Source organism: Pseudopipra pipra, chromosome 2, assembly GCF_036250125.1.
Source record: "Pseudopipra pipra isolate bDixPip1 chromosome 2, bDixPip1.hap1, whole genome shotgun sequence".
Taxonomy (NCBI): Eukaryota; Metazoa; Chordata; class Aves; order Passeriformes; family Pipridae; genus Pseudopipra; species Pseudopipra pipra.
Genome location: NC_087550.1, coordinates 30,074,448 through 30,094,059, shown reverse-complemented (window position 1 = coordinate 30,094,059; position 19,612 = coordinate 30,074,448). Strand labels below are relative to the sequence as shown.

Sequence of the window (19,612 nt, the reverse complement as noted above, 5' to 3'; positions counted from 1 at the left end):
TTAAGAAACTTATTCTTGCAAACAAGAGTTTCTAGCTGGCTCTTTCAAAGATTAAAATACACAGAAATAGCTGTATCGCCATCAGCTGTACTGGCACTATTGTAACCACCACTGTGTTGACCATTTTTTCAGCACATCCTTCCAAACCCACATATGGAGGTAGTGTTAGTGCAACTGTATGAAAGTTTAGCATGTGATTTTCAGCACAGGGAACCGAAGAAGATATAAAGCTGACATCTGTAAAGTTCACCTTCAGTGGGAAACACTGCCTGGTTACCATGGGCTAGATTTGTTGGTGTTTTTTTTCCTTCAAGTAAAAACAAGACACTTCTCTTGCATCCCCAGGCAGTTTTATGCATTTCACTATTTCACTATTTCAGGAGGTAAGTAGGGAGTAAATACATGAGACAAGTGTGCCCATTTGTATCAATGAACCCTCAAGCAAGGTATTCATGCAGCATCAATACCCAGTGTCCAAACAAATGTACATGATGTTTCAAATCCTGTCTCCCTCTGTGACCACTATGCATAGACTTATCTCCAAACTAGCAACGAAAGCACCAACCAGAGGTCTTTCAAAAAATCTTATTTTTACTTCACAAATTTTACAACTGTGAGGTGTAACCTGGACTTTCTAAAAAGGTGATAGAAATGTAAGGTTCCTGTGAGCCAAGAAATACTATGGAGACTCAAAAAACCCAGTCCAGAACCTTCAGTTACCAGCTCCTTTCTCTAAAAGATGTTTCCTGTGATAGAAACACAGAGGTCCCATTACACCAACTAGCACATGTTTACTCCCTGCTGTTATTCCGCATGTGCTCAGCGTATGACACAGCTGGAAAGGGAAGGATTGACCCTATCAGCCCCTAGAGGAGTAGAGGCACCTACCAGTAAACAGACAAAAAAAAGAACAAACACCCCCACCCCCATCCGAAATTCCCCTTAGATAAACAAGCAAAGGAAAAAGAGTCTCTGGAAGAGACAGTTTACTGCTCAGTGACTAGAGCTCAGTTACTAGTGAATTAGGTTTCTTTCATGTTCTGTGGTTCTGCAACTCTTCATGGAAGTTGAAGACCTTTATATTCTTCATGTATAACCTGCGCACTTGTAGGCTCAGTAAGGATTTGAAAATACCTTTACTGCCGAAGATCCTTTTTTTGCTGGACCAGCCGGTCCACTCTCCTGCTTAACATCAACAGTCAACCTTTCACTTGATTTTAATAATAATATTTAATTCTACAAAAAAAAAAGCCATTTTATTACATTCCTTTTAAAATAAAAAAACCAAACTGTACAAAGAAGCATGATCAAACCTCCATAAAGCAGGTTAATACTGTTCTGTTTATTGCCTCTTGAAGACTCTCTGCATAGTGTCCGTGAGTTGTGTTTAAGGTCCAAGTGAAGATAAAACAGCAGAGCAGCAGAGAGGTGAGGAAGGGCCACAAAGGTGGGCAGTGCAGAACCTCAGAGGGTACATGGGACATGCTCCATTAAAGTATCCAGAAAACAGCAGCATTGCACACACACAACCCCCCTCCAAACAAAACCTATTTTCACAAGATTATTTTTCAATTGTAAACGTTTTACTTTATGTTTTTAAAAAAGAGGCTTATCTCTATATATATATCTATAGTTCCAGGGTTTTATGAACCCAGAGAATAAGAGGGGAATGAAAAGGGAGAAGGAGGAGGAAAAGGAGGAGGAAGACAAGGACTGAAAAATGAGCTCAGTATCTGTTTTGGTTATTTGTTTTCCAAACCAGCTCAAGGCTAATGAGAAAATGCACAGCCAGAAGGATTAGGGAAAATCAGGAAGCCTGGAAAAAAATTAGGAGCTAAACAGCCAAAACCCCAAAAGAAATCAAGCAAAACAAATGCGCGCGCACACAAACACACACAAGTGTGTGCACTCACACCACACACATGTAAGGGTCCAGGATCAATCTGTGGATTGATTGTGGACCTAGGTTATATACTTTTTTCTTTTATTTTTTTTTTTCTTTTATTTAAATTCTGGCTGAGCTCTCTTCTTTTTCTTTTTTTTTTTTTTTTTTTTTAAAATCTAACGCGTTTTTTTCCCAAAGCTACAAACTGAGTATTTCTCCCCAGTTTTACTCTTTGGATTTCTGCCAACATCAGCTTTTATGTTCAGTGGGGAAAAAGTAAGCCTGGTACGTATTGTGTGAACTGCTTTATTCTAAAGTTCCTCTGAACGACTAATCACTTTTAACCAGCTCTTCCCTCCTCCACGCCTTACCACATTCCTCCCTCCGAAAAAAAGTGAAAAATAAAAACAAATGAACAAAACCCCAACAATGTACAGGCTATATCTCAGTGTTTTCTTAACAAACAGTCTGCGGTGTTTTCACTTTGGCCACTGTTAAAGATGCAGGCATAGAGAAGGGAGTGTTGGACTAGCATGTATTAAAAGAAAAAGGAACATTAACATTGCAGATCTCTCTCAGAAAGACTAAAACACTAACAAATACAAGTCGATGCACGTTTGCTTTAAACTAGTGTAATTCATTTTCACATTGGATTAAACATCATTTTGTATACCAAACATTACAGTGCTGTTTATCTCCTCCAACCATGCAAAAAATAGTTAAAACGTGCCATTTCTGCCCACAAATAGAATATAACTAATTCTCCTAGATACCTTCCAAAATCAGGATTTGAAATGAGAAAAACGCAAGTTCTAATATCCTCCTTCAAAAGCTTTATAAAGAAATTTAGACACAAAGCTGCCACTTAATACCAAGATGGTACAATTTACAGACTTTTACAGAAAGTTCTTGTTAAGTCAACTGACGCTTCTCTCAGCCTCATCATTTGAAAGGCCATATCCTGCAAGGTCAGAAAGTGATGACTTTAAAAGGATCCTGAACTTACAGCTCCCACTTACAAGAGTAGGAACAGTAGGTGTCCAGGAATTTTAAAATACTTGGTATTTAACACCTTCAACTCACATAAAGAATTTGAGGCACTCAGCAATTTACAGGATCAAGCCTTACAGAGGTAGAAGAGACTTTATTGGTGCAGTAATTCACAGAAGTTTCTAGAGAGCTGCCAGACAACTTTCTGAAAATCTTCGAGTGTGAATCATGCTTCAATGCTTGCCTGTGAAGACACATGAACTGCAATATATCTGGGGACCAAAGCAGCATTCAAATAAATCTGCTGCCTGTGTAAAGCTGATGCTGACGAATGAAGACAATTTAATGTTCTGCAAAAAGGTAGGGACAGCAATCACAGCACGTGTGCCTTTTACTCTCGCTCTCTTGACTAACACATCCACCCCCTTTCCTCATTTCCTCTGAGCGTCTCTGATAAACAGCATTGCAAGTTGGCTTAAAAAAAAAATTTACAAGAGAGAGTTCTGTTGGTCATCTATTTACACGTGGCATCACTCCACCAGGAGTTTAATCTCATTGGCTAATAGCTGGTTCATGTTGAATAGACCCCCCGGGAGCTTGGTGAGCAACTCTCTCTCCGTGGTCTCAGGGTCGCTGTCGACAGAGCTGGAGCTAGCACTCATATTGTCGACAGCGGCACTAGCTGGAGGGCCCAGCTCTGGCTCGCTAGTCTCGCTTGCCGTGGACACCACAGAGAGCAAGGACATGCGCCGCGTCAAGCGGCCGGGGGTGAGCAGAGAAGCGGCATAGTCCGCTATGATACCAGCTACATCTAAATTACAAGCCTTGTCAAAGGCAATGAAACCTACATTTGCATTGGCCTCGCAGACGTAGAATGAACCGTCGTCCTTCATCAGCAGGTCAATGCCGCACACATCCATCCCCAGGATGTTTGACACTTGGACTGCCAACTGCTTGCCTTGTTCACTCAGTGAGCACATCATTCCTACACCACCTGGAAAAAGTGAAAAAACTTGCTGTCTGTACTCTGGTCATGGGTGACTGACATCCTTTTCAACTGGTTAGCACTATTCTGTTGGGAAGCTCCAAAGTGAGCCTGCAAGCAGACTGCTGATGACTCAGAAATCAACCTCCTTTTCCTCTGTGACTACTAATGAACTTGAAGCCACAGGAGGATTTCAAAATATTCTGACCTGCCTTTGGCAGGTCAAGATTATGACTTGTTTAAAAAGCAGTTAAGTGATGACTTTTTAGTCCAGAAAAAGTATCACACATTTTTATGATCCCAGGATATTAAAATAAATGAACTAGAATACCACACTTGTTCCTTCTAAGGTAGAGACCTTCCCTACATATTTGTAAGCTCTTGATAAGACTACAGCTCTAACAAATATAATTGGGGGGAGTGGGGGTTAAGACGTCGTCTACTTATTATGTCCCCTCTCAACTTGTTATCACAGGTTACTGCCTTTAAAGCAAGAACTAGGGATCATTTGTGTCTGAACCTCAGCCAGTCCAGTTAACAGTCCATCATCTAAGTATTAACTGACTCAGACTTCATACTTAAGTTCAAAAAATACCCCAACAATAACAAAAAAAAAAAATATTTAGCAGAAAAATCTTTCAGGTTACATTTCCTCAGCATCAGGTAGTAACTAAAACCTCTCAGGCATTTTGACTAACCAAAACTGTACTACACATGAACATATTTTATCCTATCTCTGCTTGGGTTCAGTACAGTTTTAGTCAGGCAAACTCAACACTCCTTCCTCCTTTTACCTTCATAAACCCTGTGTCCAAAGCTATGCAGTCTCAGTTCTGAGTATGCTACAATCAATGCAGTAACCTCCTCTTCCTTCCACATACGGTCTTTGAGGGAAGAGGTTGCAGAGAGAAACTTGACAGACTTAAGGTAGCGCAGAAGATGCACAATGCAATCCAACTGTTTATTGCCTTCAACAGTTTCCTCTCTTAACAGTCTCTTGTACCCTCTTGCCAACTCTCTCCTCCACCTCCCTTAAGTGTTGCTTTCTGTCTTCCTTCTTTTTCTGTTCCTCTCAACAGGATGGAACAAATGATAACATGGCATTAGCATGAAACTGCCACTACCACATCAGTTGCTCCATTTGTGTTCCAGAACTTTCCCCTGTTTTTCATTCATCCTATCCATCTAATACTGTGGGCAGAGAATGTCTCTCCCTCTGTGTCTGCTCAACATGTATCTTACTTAATCCCTACTCTTATGTTCCCTCTGTAAGCCCCCAGCAGTAAACACAATTAATACAAAATAAAACCTGCAGCTTATTTCAGTTGGCTTTGTGATTTTTCAGCTGGATTGAAAAATTCTGACCAAAACTACAAACAGTGCTTTTCCTACCAAGTGAGCAGTTACTCTGCATCCTCCCATCTGTTGAGCAGCGGAGCATGGTGCCCACCACACGGCCTCCTACTACGATGACACGTACATCCTTGCCATGGGACTCTTTAACATATTTTTGAAATAAGTAAGGGGCATCATGACGGATCAAATGGCTTAGGTCGGCCAAATGGTGCTTGTCTCGTGCCAGGAACACAGCTTTACCTGTATGGAGAAAAAGAACATCAGAAGACTGTAAACAGCTACTCATTTGAGCTGCATCAGTGATTCAGCACATGAAAGTAAAATCTCTGAACAGCATGCTGCCTGTTCTCAGAAGCCCCATCCATATACCCATATACCCATTTACAAATTCTGCCATGGACAACAGTGTTCCACCGATGCAGTGCTTTTAAGTGTTCAAGTGCTGCTGACAGAGCTGAGGAGACATGTGAGGAGTTAAAAAAAAAAAAAAAGAAAAAAAAAGAAAGAAAGAAAAAAGAAAAACTTGTAGATAAAGGAGGTGGTCTTGCAATTTCTACTCCTTTTGGTACAAGTCCTTAATGAGAGGAAAAAAGGGAAGAAATACTTAAAGAGCAGCAGACATTTAATTAATAACAATTTTATTCATCCAAGAGGACTGGACCCACAACTTACAGCTTTGACACACAGGAACCAACAACATGAAACTGTTAAACACCGGGCAACTAAAAACTCTGAAGCCACAAGTGTGCCACTGCATAATCAACCACTTCCCTGTTGGGAAGTTGCTGAATGCTGCTCTTCCCATTACCTACAAGGGCTTACAATTCCAGAATGAGGTTTTGCGGTGGAACAACTACATTCAGAGGAAAATACTAGACTCTACAGTATCCAAGATAATTTAGTAGATTCCACAAGACACGAAATGAATGGAATATACTACAATTTACAAAAAAACCCCCCACAACTCTTCAGAAATCATTAGCTTTTCTGCAAGCAACACCTCTAGGACTTGGAATTTTTAACCTAAAATATGTCGTTTCATTCCCCTTCCCTTCTAGAGCACACCAAAGACTTCTTTGTTCTTTCCCAATTTTACCAATACTGATGAAAGTCACTTCTGAAACAGACCAATTTCCACCTCATTTCTCATCTTAAAAGACTGCATTCCTTCCCACCTTTAGCTACATTTCCCAACTCCTTTTCCCCTTTCCTAAGGGCTCTTTCTATGTCATATTAGACTTAAGTTTTGCAATAGGGCTGCACAGTTCTTGTCGCAGAACTGTCATTCAAATTATGTTACAGTGTTAACAGAGTACAAAAATAAATTGATAAACTGCTTATCTTAAATAAGGCGACAGAAATGCAGCAGTAGCACAAGAAGGAGAAATAATATGTAAAGAATTCCACCAAGTGCTCCAAAGCCCAACTGGGGCAGCCTCTTTAGTCAGGATTTAAGGTCTCCATAACACAGAACATTGCTTGAGGAACACAGAATTTCTCATTACAGAGAAATGAGAATGCAAGCTTAAAAATCATGACAAGACAGCAAAAACATCCATGTGCTTTCTCTTCCTCCTTTCTCCTATTCCAGGCTTTATGTCTCTTGCAGGCACTTAATAATCCTACTGCATTCTTGAAATTAAATAGGAAGAATGATGCCATGGAGGGAAACTCTGTAGTTCTTGGGAATTATGCAGCATCACAACATCTTGGCAAAAATAAGATTGGCACATTTGCTGCAGCAGCAAAGTACACAGAAAACACAGCTAAAATTACTTTTATTCATCCGCCAGTACCTATGACCATGTTTGCCTGTTTATTTTAAATGCCATTTCTAAATGGCTGTTCTTCAATTAATGTGAAAAAGTTTCCCCAACTCTCTTAATGTGAAAGGATATGTACTGTGCATAAATTTGCATTAGAATGCCTGGAATTTAAAGTGCTCTAAAAGCAAAACTTGTAAACAGATTTATATGTATCCTAGCTAAAAAAAGGAGAAGGAAGTCAATAGCTGTAACTATCATTATTTAACAGATCTTAACTAGAGGCAGTGTCAAGTCAAATCCACTGTCTCAGATATTCTACAGTTGTGAAATTCAGCTTGCTGCAAAATCAAACTCCAACTTGGCTTTAAAGCTCCACACACACTTTTAAAACCAAAGTGGTGTTATCACCAAGATAAGCAGGTCTCATCTTCCCCAGCCCCACCATTTTGTTCTCACTCTTCCATTACATCAAGACAAGCATTTGTACGAGTAAGTGCTAAGTCATGTAAGGAATTAATCTAAGTAAAAATAACCCATCTAGATTCATCCAGCATCAGTTCCTGATTCCATTTACTACAGAAGCACTCAAGCCAGCAGAAGAGATGCACCAGAACAGCACAGAGTGGCAGCAAACTGACACACAATAAGAAGGAAGAAGAGTTGTCTTTTAGTTATGATTTTGCTTAAAGCAATTGCTGGTTTATGTGCTCAAACTTCATTTTTAGTCTGTTTGTATTTCTACTATTTTTTAAATTGGTTTTAAAGTATATTAAGAACAGAGTAAACAACCTGTGCAAATAACCTCTGAAATTGATTTATACTCAGTTTCCTTTAGTAGCTCGCTATCTAACACTAAATTAAGTTAATCTGTTGTTTCATATCCAATAGTTAAAACAAAAGACTAATAACAGGAAAAATTTAATCTGAACCTGCTGTAATACCACTGGCACTGTCAGAGGTATTTTTCGGAAAAACAGAGATCCAGTTTGACAAACAATACGTAAGATTTTATTTAAATTAGAATCCTAATTACAAACAAAGTCAAGTAGAAAAAAGTCACTGAATGAACTGAGATTTCATTTCTTAAGTCTATTTAAAAGCATCCCTAAAAATCCATGTAGACTTCTCTCTATTTTCCTAAGGCCCGACCTTCCATTATTCCAGTTAGAAGCTTTCCCCACAGAAGTCACCAGTGCACCATAATTTTGAACCCCTTTCCCCCCACACTACTGCAAGACTAGGCCCTACTAAAACTGTTTCCCAGTGTTGCAGTCTATTCAACATTCAGAAGTCAAAGCAGGATAAAATTTGTATGTACTGGAAAGAAGTCCAGCACCTAACAGAAGACCTTCTTAACTATCATTCCTTGATGAGACCAAATCTTAGAGTGCCGCTCAGAATATTCCTTGGCCTCACCCCTGACCTCACACCCACCTCGATGACCCCGCGTGTTCTTCACCACCATAGGGAACTCCAGCACTTCCGCCTCATCAATCATTTTGGAAAAATTCTCATGACCACCTGGCAAAAAGAAAACCAACAACATTATGTGCCACCAGTCTGGTGTGGCCTAATTGGGGATGTAACTGGCATACCTTCCTCCCACCCTTACAGCTTAGACAATGCATCAAAAACTACCAGTTAAGAGAAACTTGGTCATGGAGCATGATCAGACTTTGAAGGTGCTTGTGATCTGTGGGATACTAACTCCTACTTCCTTTGAAATTGAAGACACAAGTTGACAAAGGCCTCTTGATCACAATTGCAAAAGGTTCAATCTAATTTTCCAAATCTGAATGACCTGACTCTATCATCTTGTTCAAGTTTACCCTTTTTACTCTAACTCCCACCTTTTCAAGTGTATAAGAGGAAAATAGCAGAGACATAACACTAGTAACAGTTCCATCCAAACTACTAACCAGGAAAGCAACATGGAATACAATGACAAGGCATAATCCAGAGAGCAGCAACAATCAATACTTTGTCACTCCACCTCCCCCCTTTCCAAGGCTCAAGTGTCCTGTATCTCATTCTCCCTATATCCTAATGTAGTACTTAAACCTTTTAATCTCACTGCATCTGTAAGGACCTTAGAGAGTAGCTTTTAATGGCCATTCACACAATTATGGTTGATATTCCAAGGTTCTTTGAGTTCAATTCACAGAAGACTGACCAAGTACAAGAAATAAAGACGAGAAAGTCAGCAGACAAAGGGATGAGCCCCTCTAACAGCATGTGCAGTAAAGCGCAGAAGTCAAAAGCCACAGCAGCCAGCAGCTGGTCACAAAGCCAGCAGCAGCCATCACTACCCCACCATGGATTTTAATGCATGCCATGGAATAACATGTAATTCAGCACATCCTGCTTTACTTGGCAAAGCCAGCTCTCACTGATAACTTGATACTTGCAGTTTAGAAAAAATAATAGAAAAAAGAAAAAAAAAGGTCATGCTTCTTGTCAAATTCCAGAGGCAGGCATTAAAAGTAGTGGCAGAGAGTTATGAACAAACAGATATGTTCTGCAATTATCCCATCATTCATGGTCCTCCCTTCCCCTAAAAAAATTAAAAACTCATTCCTTTCTCAATAAGTTAGAGCAACTACATGTATAAAGAAAGGGTGCGTTTCTTCTCTGATGTGTTTTCACAGTAAGTGATAGAAATAGTAATTTATAGTAATTAATAGAAAACCATGGGTTTTGTTTGTCAAGTTTGTTTCTGTTTTTGCCAAGTTCCCATTACGAAAGCCTATTGGTGCAACAACACGAAAAGGAGGAAAGCACTGGCATTTCTCAAGAAAGAAAGGAAGGTTGAGAGGTATCTTCAGTTCTTTAATAGATTGTAATTAAGAGCTTCAGGGTACCCCAGACAAATGGTTCCTCTAATCTAGCACTCTGTCAGGAACCACAGACTCGAGAGGCAGGCACAAAAAACAACAATTAGCTGTTTTGATGGGAAACAAACCCCAAACAACTGTTAAAAGCTGAACACAAGGGCTTGTACTCTTTTTGTCCTTCTACAAAAGCTAATATATTTGCAGATACTTTTATTCATAGAGATGTTTAATCTACTTTCAGATTTTAACAAGGGCTAGATCTCTGTAGTATCTTAGGACATTTAGTTCCCCAATTTCTTGTCTGTTGTTTCTGGCAATTGGAAAAGAGTTAAAAATGTTTTAGCAGTAACAGCCAAAGTTAGTTGCTTGGAAGGCTGAGGTACAGTTAAAGTACTCTTCTCAAAGCATTACCAGCTAATAAACAAAGCCAAAACCAGAACCTGAGTGTCGCAACTTTAATTTCCTCTCCTGGTTACTGAGCACTTAGCTGTGGAACCAGCCTCATGCTACCGAACTTCTATGGATTTCCAAAACTTGACTCACATCCTTTGCACTGCAAAAGCGTAAATAGTGGTAGGCAACTATGCTATCCTTTTGATCCAAAAGCCTTACCATACGAAAAAGTGTCTGGAAGAGGCACACCATGACCAGCAAGTTCTTGAAACGTCCAGAACTTGTTGACACAGTTGAGGATGGCTTGGGGACGGTTCATCAGTCGACAGCCCATCTTCTCTAGGTGGCGAAGGACTGTGATATCGCTGTCACTCTGGACCCAAGGTGTTGGCACACGCACAACCACCACTTGTGGGTAAGAAGTAACAAGCTCCCCTTTCACCCGCAGACCTAAAGACAGAAAAGAAAAACATTCCAGTTTTATACCATCCCATCAGCAAAAGGTAAACAGGCAAAGAAATACTGCACTATCTGTGATCACAACAGAGACACTAGACTTCAACAGTGAGTGTTGAAACAGAGCAGCTCTCCCTACCATGCATCTTGTCAGTTGTGCTGTTTCATACATGTCACTCTTAAGCCACTTAAAGGTAGGACTAAGCAAAAACAAGATTTTATTTAGGGCACACAATCTTGGGCTTCTTTCCAGGGTGAAGGACACTTTTTCTGGGTTGACACGCCATTCTTTCTATGGGTGTTAGCTCTACACTACATTCACATCAGTTATATTAACAGTTCAGGAGGTTCCTGCCTCCCACCACTGGTTCTTGCCTACAAGATGCAGTTCATAGCTTTCCCAGTCCCAGCTGTATTGACCCCTCTATTTGTGGTATAACATTACAAACATATTGCCAAAGTAACAGAGATTAGATACGATCCTTAAACAAACACAAAAAAACAGCAGTATTTTTAACATAGGTAATTTCAACAATGTGATTTATAAGTATTCAAAATAACTTTATCAGCTAACAGGGAAGCACCCTGTCACATAAAGGCAGGAACTAGAAGGAAAGTCAGCTTTGCCACCAAGACCAATGTATTAATCATGACCTACAGTTTTATAGACTAATTCTCTGAAAAAGAAACACTGAAAGACAGGCTGCAGGAATAGGAATACGACAGGATTGGACGGGAGGCATCAAGCTCAATGAAGACAGTCTGGCATATGAGGATGAGAAAAGACCAACAGGATTTGATATTCACATTACTCGCTTTATGTTCAAAGTAGAACTTTATGACTTCAGCATCAAATACAGAGCTCACAGTGTAGTCAGCACTTTAACAGCTAAAAAAGAGAAAGCAGGTGGGCTGAGAAATCACAGTGCATCTGCATTTCTGTGCCTACCAAAGGCCAGCTGTAACTACTGAGATCTAGCCAAAATTAATTGATTAACCTGATTACTCTATTCCAAAGGTGTTACTTTACAAATACAGACTTGTATGTATTCAACCTGAAGACACAGATTGCCAAGGAATTTATTTCATTTGAAAGTGCATTTGAATAGTGAGAGATGGGGGGTGAAAGAAGGGAGGGTGTTCCCCTCTCTCTACTTCCTCTTTTTCTTTTCTTCTCCCAACCAGGATGTATTTAGAGCTTGCCTTAAACAAAATGAAGCAATCACCTAACTCCCAAAAAGGAAGTAGATATATGCTGCCCAGTCCTCAGGAGGACACAGAACCACACCCTGGAAAGGCCAAAACAGAGGCACATCCAATTCAAATTCCTTTTTCCAATCCCCACAGCCATAATTGCACAGAGATGAGCAAACATAAGCAGACGGGTGCTCTGGCTGCTCACCTCATTAGCACCAAGCACTGCCGCATTGCAGCTGACATGACTCGCGTGTTTAAGCAAGCAGGCTTCAGACACACACTCCTCCCATTTCATAGAGGCATCTCAAGCAAGAGTAAAAACAAGACACTGCTACAAACCTAAGCAGACTGTAAACATCACAAAATGGACTACCATCTCCTTTAGCCAGAAAAGGAATAGATTCAGCAAGCAAAAGATTTTTTACTTATTAGTCAGATTCCACCTTACACATGTATTTTCCTGTTTAGGTGCATGCTCAATTACACCCACTTTTTGCCCATGTAATTGCATGCATGTCCTGATCCACATGCAAGCTGTGCAACAATCATTTTAAAAAGGAGTGCATATTCTACACAATCCCAAAATTGCCACCGTCTCTGTGCTGTGAACCAAAACGACATAATTTTCCAATTCATAATCTCTCAGTCTATTTTGTTGTTTCGCTTTAAAGTCACGCCACATGCTGAAGTTTTGCACCATGGAATCTGAAACAGAAAAACAGCAGTTTGAGGAGATGTGTATACCTCACCTGGAATTCTCCTGAATACCTGCATTAGATTTGACTATCAAACTGGTGTAAATTTAACCAGGCCACCATCCCCCCTAGAGTAACTTTGGAAGTACAATGATGTTATCAACAGAACAATCTGAGCTTTTGTTCCAGAATCAGTCATATTCTCTGGTATAGATACCGCTGTCCACAGAACAACAACAAAAAAATTCTCTCCCCTTATAGAAGGCAGTTTACAAACAAAAAGAAGAGCTGCTCAATGAAATGTATAATTTGAATCAGTACTACTGACATGTGCCATAAAAATTAGCTGCAGTTTCCCAGCAACACAGTGTTGCAAACAGAAGCAGCTTTATTACAGTAAAAAGGAGAGCCAGATTCTGCCATTTTGGAGTGAGCATGCATTCAGCATTCCATGTGAGACCCATTAGTTAACAATCAGGTTAATGGTCATTATTGCCTACTGGGCTGAGGATATAATATTTATTCACTATGATGTGCTGAAAACAGTAACACAAAAGACATTAATGCACACAGTTAATTTATTTTCCAAAGAAATAATTCATGAACGCAAAGAGGAATAAAGGAAAAAAAAGACATGTTACAGAGATGTTACTTAGAGAGTGATTAAGAAGTAATCAAAGTTTTTTTTAAAATCATAGTGTCCTTAGTTGAAAGGGACCCCCAATGATCATCATGTTCAACTCCCAGCACTGCACAGGCCAGCCCCAAGTATCACACCGTATGTCTGAGATTGTTGTCCAAACACTTCTTGAACTCTGTCAGGCTTGGTGCTGTGACCACTTTCCTGGGGAGCCTGTTCCAGTGCCCAACCACCCTCTGGGTGAAGAACCTTTTCCTAATATCCAGCCTAAACCTCCCCCAACACAGCTTCATTCCCTTGGGTCCTGTCACTGGTCACCAGAGAGAAGTTGGTGTCTGCCCCTCCGCTTCTTCTCACAAGGAAGTTGTAACTGCGATGACCCCTCAGTCTCCTCTTCTCCAGGCTGAATAGACCAAGTGATGCCCAAATCTGCACACAGTTGAGATGAACTCTCTTCTCTTTGCAGTAATAGTACCATCCTGGTCCCAAAATAATATTAGCAGGTTACACTCACAGTTGCCTGTGGACAATGAACCAACCTCACATACATACAGAAGGCAGATGCTTGGATCAGACAGAAATACCTTGACAAATAACAAGTTGGTCCATTTGTTGTCTTTCTCAGTGGATGCCTATGACAGTGCAGAAATGGCAGATAGCTATACAGTCCTTTGAAATACTAATACTAAAAGCCAGGAAAGGGAGATTTCATGCTTATCTAATACTATGAACCTTCTCATCATAAAACAACCATTTTATCAGTGCCTGGGGAACAATTTTTTAGGTCACCATATAACATTTGGGTATACTTTGGTTCTATTACATAAAGACTCCTGAGTTGGCGTATCACACAATAAAAACAGATGTAACTTGAACAAGTCCTGTTCTTTCACTCAGTTCCAGCTTCCTTTGTTTTTCCTCTGCAAAACAAAACTCTCCAAAATGGAACACGGTACACGTATAACATTATACATCAAACATCACAGCACTCAGACAAAACACAAAAGGAATTTTCGCAATGTGAAATGAATTTTCGCAATGTGAATTCTAATCAACTGGGAATGAACTTGACCCCTTACACCACGTCCGTCAAACTCAAAAAGCCTCAAGTTTCTCTCAAAAACAGCTCGAAGAAGCACATGATAGAACTGAGTGGGTAAATGCATGATTATCCATCATTTGCCCCAAGCAGTCATCCTGCTTTTCACTCGCAAAGAATGGCAAGTGAGCTTAAAATGCAAAGTTGCTGGTCTCTGCTAAAAAGGGCTATTTTGACCCAAACAGATAGAAGCTACCACGTGAACCTGTGAAGACCACAGAAAATGGACAGACTGCTAAACTGAAGAAGGAGGCAGACACTACTACTTCTGTTACCAGTGAGATAAGAAGGCATGTATCTATACCCTAATAAAAGTTCTTGAGATGCTAACCTCCAACATGGTAGAGCCCATTTGTATAGCAAGATATGCTGGGTGACAGCTGCCTCTCTAAAACCTGATTTAGTACAATTTTAGGGTGGATGCACTTATTTTGGAAAAAAACTTACAAAATTCTGGGACTTCCAAACCCTCATTAACATATGCAGGTTTTTTTCAGTACCTTCTGATCTCTTTTCTATGACAAGTTTATCTCACAATCACAATTTCTCAACTGAAAAGTCTCACTCTATTAAGAGTTATCATTTAGGTGGCACACATTCCCAATGAAATGCCTCAAAATACAGACATACAAACAAAACTTGACTTAATAAGTTGATGCCCATCAACTAAGACTCCTAAGCTATGTGCTTGTTCACATCTTACAGCAAAATACAAGGCAAAATGCATGACCTTAAGTCTCAGTGAACGGATGCTACACTACTCATCAATCTCACAATACAGCTGGGACAAGCTTGCTGCTCAAATACAGGCACTGTATTTGAGCCTGCAAACCAAACACTCCTCTGCAAGCCAATCAAAACCACAGTCAGAGTACACCGTTTGCAATTTATAAGCATTGGTGTTTCATCTACACAGTTATCCTAGTTTTTTTGCAGTCCAGAAACTCTAGGAAACACTTCTGCGATGACAGCATTATGGATGGCTAAAAAGGATCAAGAATGAGAAACTGTGTGGCTTCTGAACATTTTAATTGACATCCAAGCAGTATTTTAAATTGCTTACATTTTTGAAACTCATTATATTCAGTTTGCAGCCTACACCATTCCCTTCCAATCTCTACAAGAATCATTCATCAGCAGATTAGTAACTACTGCAAAGCAGTATTTCATGTCCAGTTTCCATGTTACAAACAACTGTACTTTATCTGAAACAATGCAAATGTTTTCATAGAAGGAACATAATTTCAGGAGACAGGTCTAAAATCTCAAAGATTTTTTATAGCTCTCGATATAGCAAACATCAGGCATTTTTAACAACAGAAAAACTTGGTAATATTAAATAAATTTATAAAAGTATTTTCAGCCCAAATTATAATTTTGGAAAACAGTCAAAATAAGCAAACTGAGTCACCAAGGCCATGAAATACTTGGGACTCCAAAACAGGTCTACAAGTACAGCATGTGACCATAAGAATCACAGTCAACTTCTTCAATAAAATAAGATACAAAGCTAAATGCCTAAGTATTTAATACACAAGCAGAAGGAGATCTGGGTGGGCTTACCTGTAAATAAAATTACTGATACCAAGCTTCTATTTTTATACAATGATCAGTATTAAGTGACAGACTAAGCCAGATGAAAAGATTAAAGTAGCTGGAAATGTCAGAAGATATGGCCTGGGGAAGAAACCCAAAGGACACTGACATAAGAATAACAAATAAGAAACTTCCCCAGGGAGAAATTTACCTTTACTTCTATATGTACATTAGAAAAACCTAAATCAGGGAACAGGTTTCCATGATGAAAAAGACCACACTTTTCACTCTGTGCCTGAAGACAACTGTAACTGCCTTGGTACCCATCACAATTCTGACCAAACAGACCAAAAGAGCAGGAATGATGCACAGAAGGTGGGTTTGCCAGCACTCCCTATGCAGTGCTGCCATGAATTCAGCAACATAAAACATTCCAGTCATTAAGTCATCTTCTTTCAAACTGACTTCCAAATGTATACATTTCACAGAATTTGTCCGGAAATTGTGTGACTATTAAATTATTTCATGTAGAGCATGGATAACTATGCAAGGAATCCTCACTCTCTGGCCTCATCTGCCCCAAGCAGCCACTTTAACTTCAGTAACTACCTCTGCCTATAGCAAAACCCCTAATAAATGCCAACTCTCTGAAATACATAAGTAAAATGAAGCAGGAAAAAAGTGTTTCAGTATTCAGACAAATCCAGTATGTGGAGTATTTTTCTAACAGACATACAAGCGTACAAGTGGAATAACAACTGGTCATCGTGCACGCAGCATTACAAAAAATAAAACCTGAATGAAGTTTCAAAAGCACAAAACATACATTAGCTCCCATTACATTCCCTACAGGAGCTAGCAGGGTCTGAGAACTTCCAGAAATATTACCCAGATTTTTCCTCAGAGATCTGTACGCTACCCTGAAAGTCTCCAGCTCTCACAACTTTGTCATACGAATTTATTCATCCACCCATCCATGGAGTTGCTAACGTTTCCCAGATGAACAGTCGCTCAGCAAGCCGATTATAATGAAGTCATCTCACTCAGCTGGGAAAAACAGGCAAGCCTTCTATCACACAAACATTTCCTCATATTTTGAGGATATTACATCCTGCTATTTACTTTTCCCAATTAATCAGTTGTTCTCACATAAATCACTGAATTTTTCTACAAACCTGGACTCACTCCTGGTCTCAGAACAGGGCATTACTATTTCTGGTTCATCTCTCCTCCCAGTATCTGTCAGCCACAAGACACTGCATAATATTTGCATTAAATTTCTAAAGTGTTTAATAATTACTAACAGTTTACTTGCAGGGAATTAAATGTGTTTCACCCTAATTGCCATGTAAAAGCAAGCTTCAAGCTCCAAAAGGGAGATATCCCAAACTTTAATAGCAAATTACTGCAATAATAAAATATACATTCCCTCACTAAACTAAACACAACTAGATCTCTAAAATTCTTAAAACTCAGCATACTTCAAATATACATTCTATCAAGACTGTGGCAGAATTTAGTAATAATTAACAAAAGTGGAATTATCATTAACAAAGTACTATTCTATACCTCAAAAGCTTGCTGCTATTTAACTTTATGTATCTCTTATATCTAAGCAACACAGAACTCCCAGAAATTGGGTGATATATTATTTTTTCAAATTCATTTGAAAAATATAAGTTCATGGAGATGTGTAAGTATTTTGGAGCAGCTGACATTTCCTGGGGGTTTTGCCAAAGACTGAGGTAGTCACTGAAGTTAAATTCTTCTTCTGAGAAGTGGCTGCCTGTGGCAGCTGTATACTAGATAAAGTATCACACTTTAAATGCAATTTTATTTAAACCAGAACTTAACCTTTGAAAAGCAGCTAAGCACTGCAATTTTAGAGAACCACCAATTTATTAACACTAAACTTCTCCTTTGAAGCTGCACAGGAATTTTCTCTGTATCACTTACCACCTGACAACCACAGTTTATTAGTCTGAACACTAAGTAGTCACAATTTCTCCAAAATTTCACTGCCTTGTAAAAGCCTCTTTGACATCTAGTATTACCAAGCTATTTTTTATTCTAGTGTCCAAAGAAACAGATTTCTACAATACTTCGGTGCTAGGTGTTTTAAGTGCATATTCTCTCCCTTCCTATCCTACTCACTAGTCGTTTCAAACCAAATTAACAAGTGCTGACATTCAACTCCATGTGTTTAATATGACCTCAATTTCCTTCTCCACAAAAATTTAACCAAAAACGGTTTCTCACCAAGATACACTTCCATAGCTCAGCAGTTCAAATGAAATCACACAGAGCAAAGACAAAACCAATCTCTCTAAAACAGTACTATGCCATACTATTCTGAAACAGGGGACAGAGAAATTAAGAGAAGCACATCCAGCTTCAATTCATAAATTCCTAACATAAGCATTGTGAAAACCTTCACAAAAGGTCACTGCTGCAGCTCCAAACAGAGCAAACAGGTACCCGAGTCAAACCACCTGTACTTCACGTCCCTTCCTGGACTCAGAGGACCTCTTCCCTTTCCCTGGAAAGAATACAGAAGTATTCTTAGAAATGCACAGGCTATTAAAAATGGTGAAAAATTTGGTAAGGATGATGATGCTCAAAGTGATTATGGCCATTCTGGCCTAGGGGTTCTTTCTGGGCAAAAGGGGAAAACAGACCAAATGCTTACATGCATACCTCACTAAATCAACACTAAGCAGACTGACTATGGCTAAATCTTGTTTCTGAGCTGTATTTCTAGTCACCATACATTGCTTGCTTATAATCCCATCCATACACACTTCTTCAGAGTCATGCATAACTGCGTAGTGAATGGACCCAAATATAAAGACATAGGTAAAAGGGATATCACAAACACAAATATTGTTTTTAAATAAGTAATCAATTTAGAAAGATATTCAGATGCAATCAATGTCAAATCTTAACAACTGAACATTGTTTGAACCAAAGTTGTGTTGCTATGTCTTTCATGTCTAGTAGGAAAAACCCTAAACACTGAAAACTGGATCATTTCAAAATGGTATCAAAATTATTTCAAAGTTAATATTTGTGATAAAAATTTCATACACAATTGCAATGGTCTTAGAAACTCAATGTTATAACAATCTATGAATATCTGAGAACATAGATTAGCACTCCCAGATGAAAAACCAGTATCATATTTATATGTCAAAGGCAGCATGAACCAGGTCTAAGAATAAAGTAGGGACAAGAAAGAAGGGGAAAGTTATCTACCTAGAAAACAGAGATGCGACTAGAATAGACCATACAAAGCTTCGTAAGTAGTGAAGAACTGAAACTTAGAAAACAGTCACTTGAAATCTGAATTAAAAGCTGTCCTCTTCCCCCCTATTTACCACTCTTGACAGCTGACCCACTCGAGCTGACAAAAGCAGTAGGGTCCTAACCAAATCAAATACCCATGAGTTACACTCAGCAGTCACCAAAGCTAAGATAAAAGTGAAGACGTGGAAAACAAAAGAACAGGAACATGTTGGTTATCAAAAAAAAAAAGATATTCTATACCTATCTCCCTACTGCTTGCACTTCAGAGCTAGCCATGGTGCCCACATGTTTGCACCACAGGCCACCTCAACAAATCTGAATGCCAGAAAACTAACAGGTGGAAATAGGTGGGGGGTTTTTTGTGAACTTCATTGATTAGCTTGTGATTAGAACATGAGTCAAAGTGCCTGCACATGAAGAAATGATGGCGTAACTGGGAACAGGGGTGACAGAGGGAAACAAGGGTTCCCCATT

The 19,612-nt window shown here is 39.3% G+C and overlaps 1 protein-coding gene across 8 annotated transcripts in view; it reads right to left on the bottom strand.

Moving 5' to 3' along the window:
- The window catches only part of RIMKLB (ribosomal modification protein rimK like family member B), a 53,472-nt gene that overhangs the window by 8,382 nt on the left and 25,478 nt on the right, over positions 1-19,612 (bottom strand). For 5 of the 8 annotated variants that reach the window (XR_010428153.1, XR_010428151.1, XR_010428152.1 and 2 more), the window contains exons 4-8: positions 12,436-12,567; positions 10,429-10,659; positions 8,417-8,503; positions 5,253-5,456; positions 3,724-3,869 (exon numbers count right to left, since the gene is read on the bottom strand). Coding sequence is in view for 4 of the 8 variants with exons in the window: in XM_064644820.1 (XP_064500890.1) it covers positions 3,724-3,869; positions 5,253-5,456; positions 8,417-8,503; positions 10,429-10,659; positions 12,436-12,567 (800 nt within the window). In the remaining 4 variants the exon portion in view is untranslated. Of the gene's footprint in view, positions 1-1,322; positions 3,870-5,252; positions 5,457-8,416; positions 8,504-10,428; positions 10,660-12,435; positions 12,568-19,612 lie in introns of those variants that run through there. The other 3 variants (XM_064644821.1, XM_064644817.1, XM_064644818.1) reach the window with 3 other exon arrangements.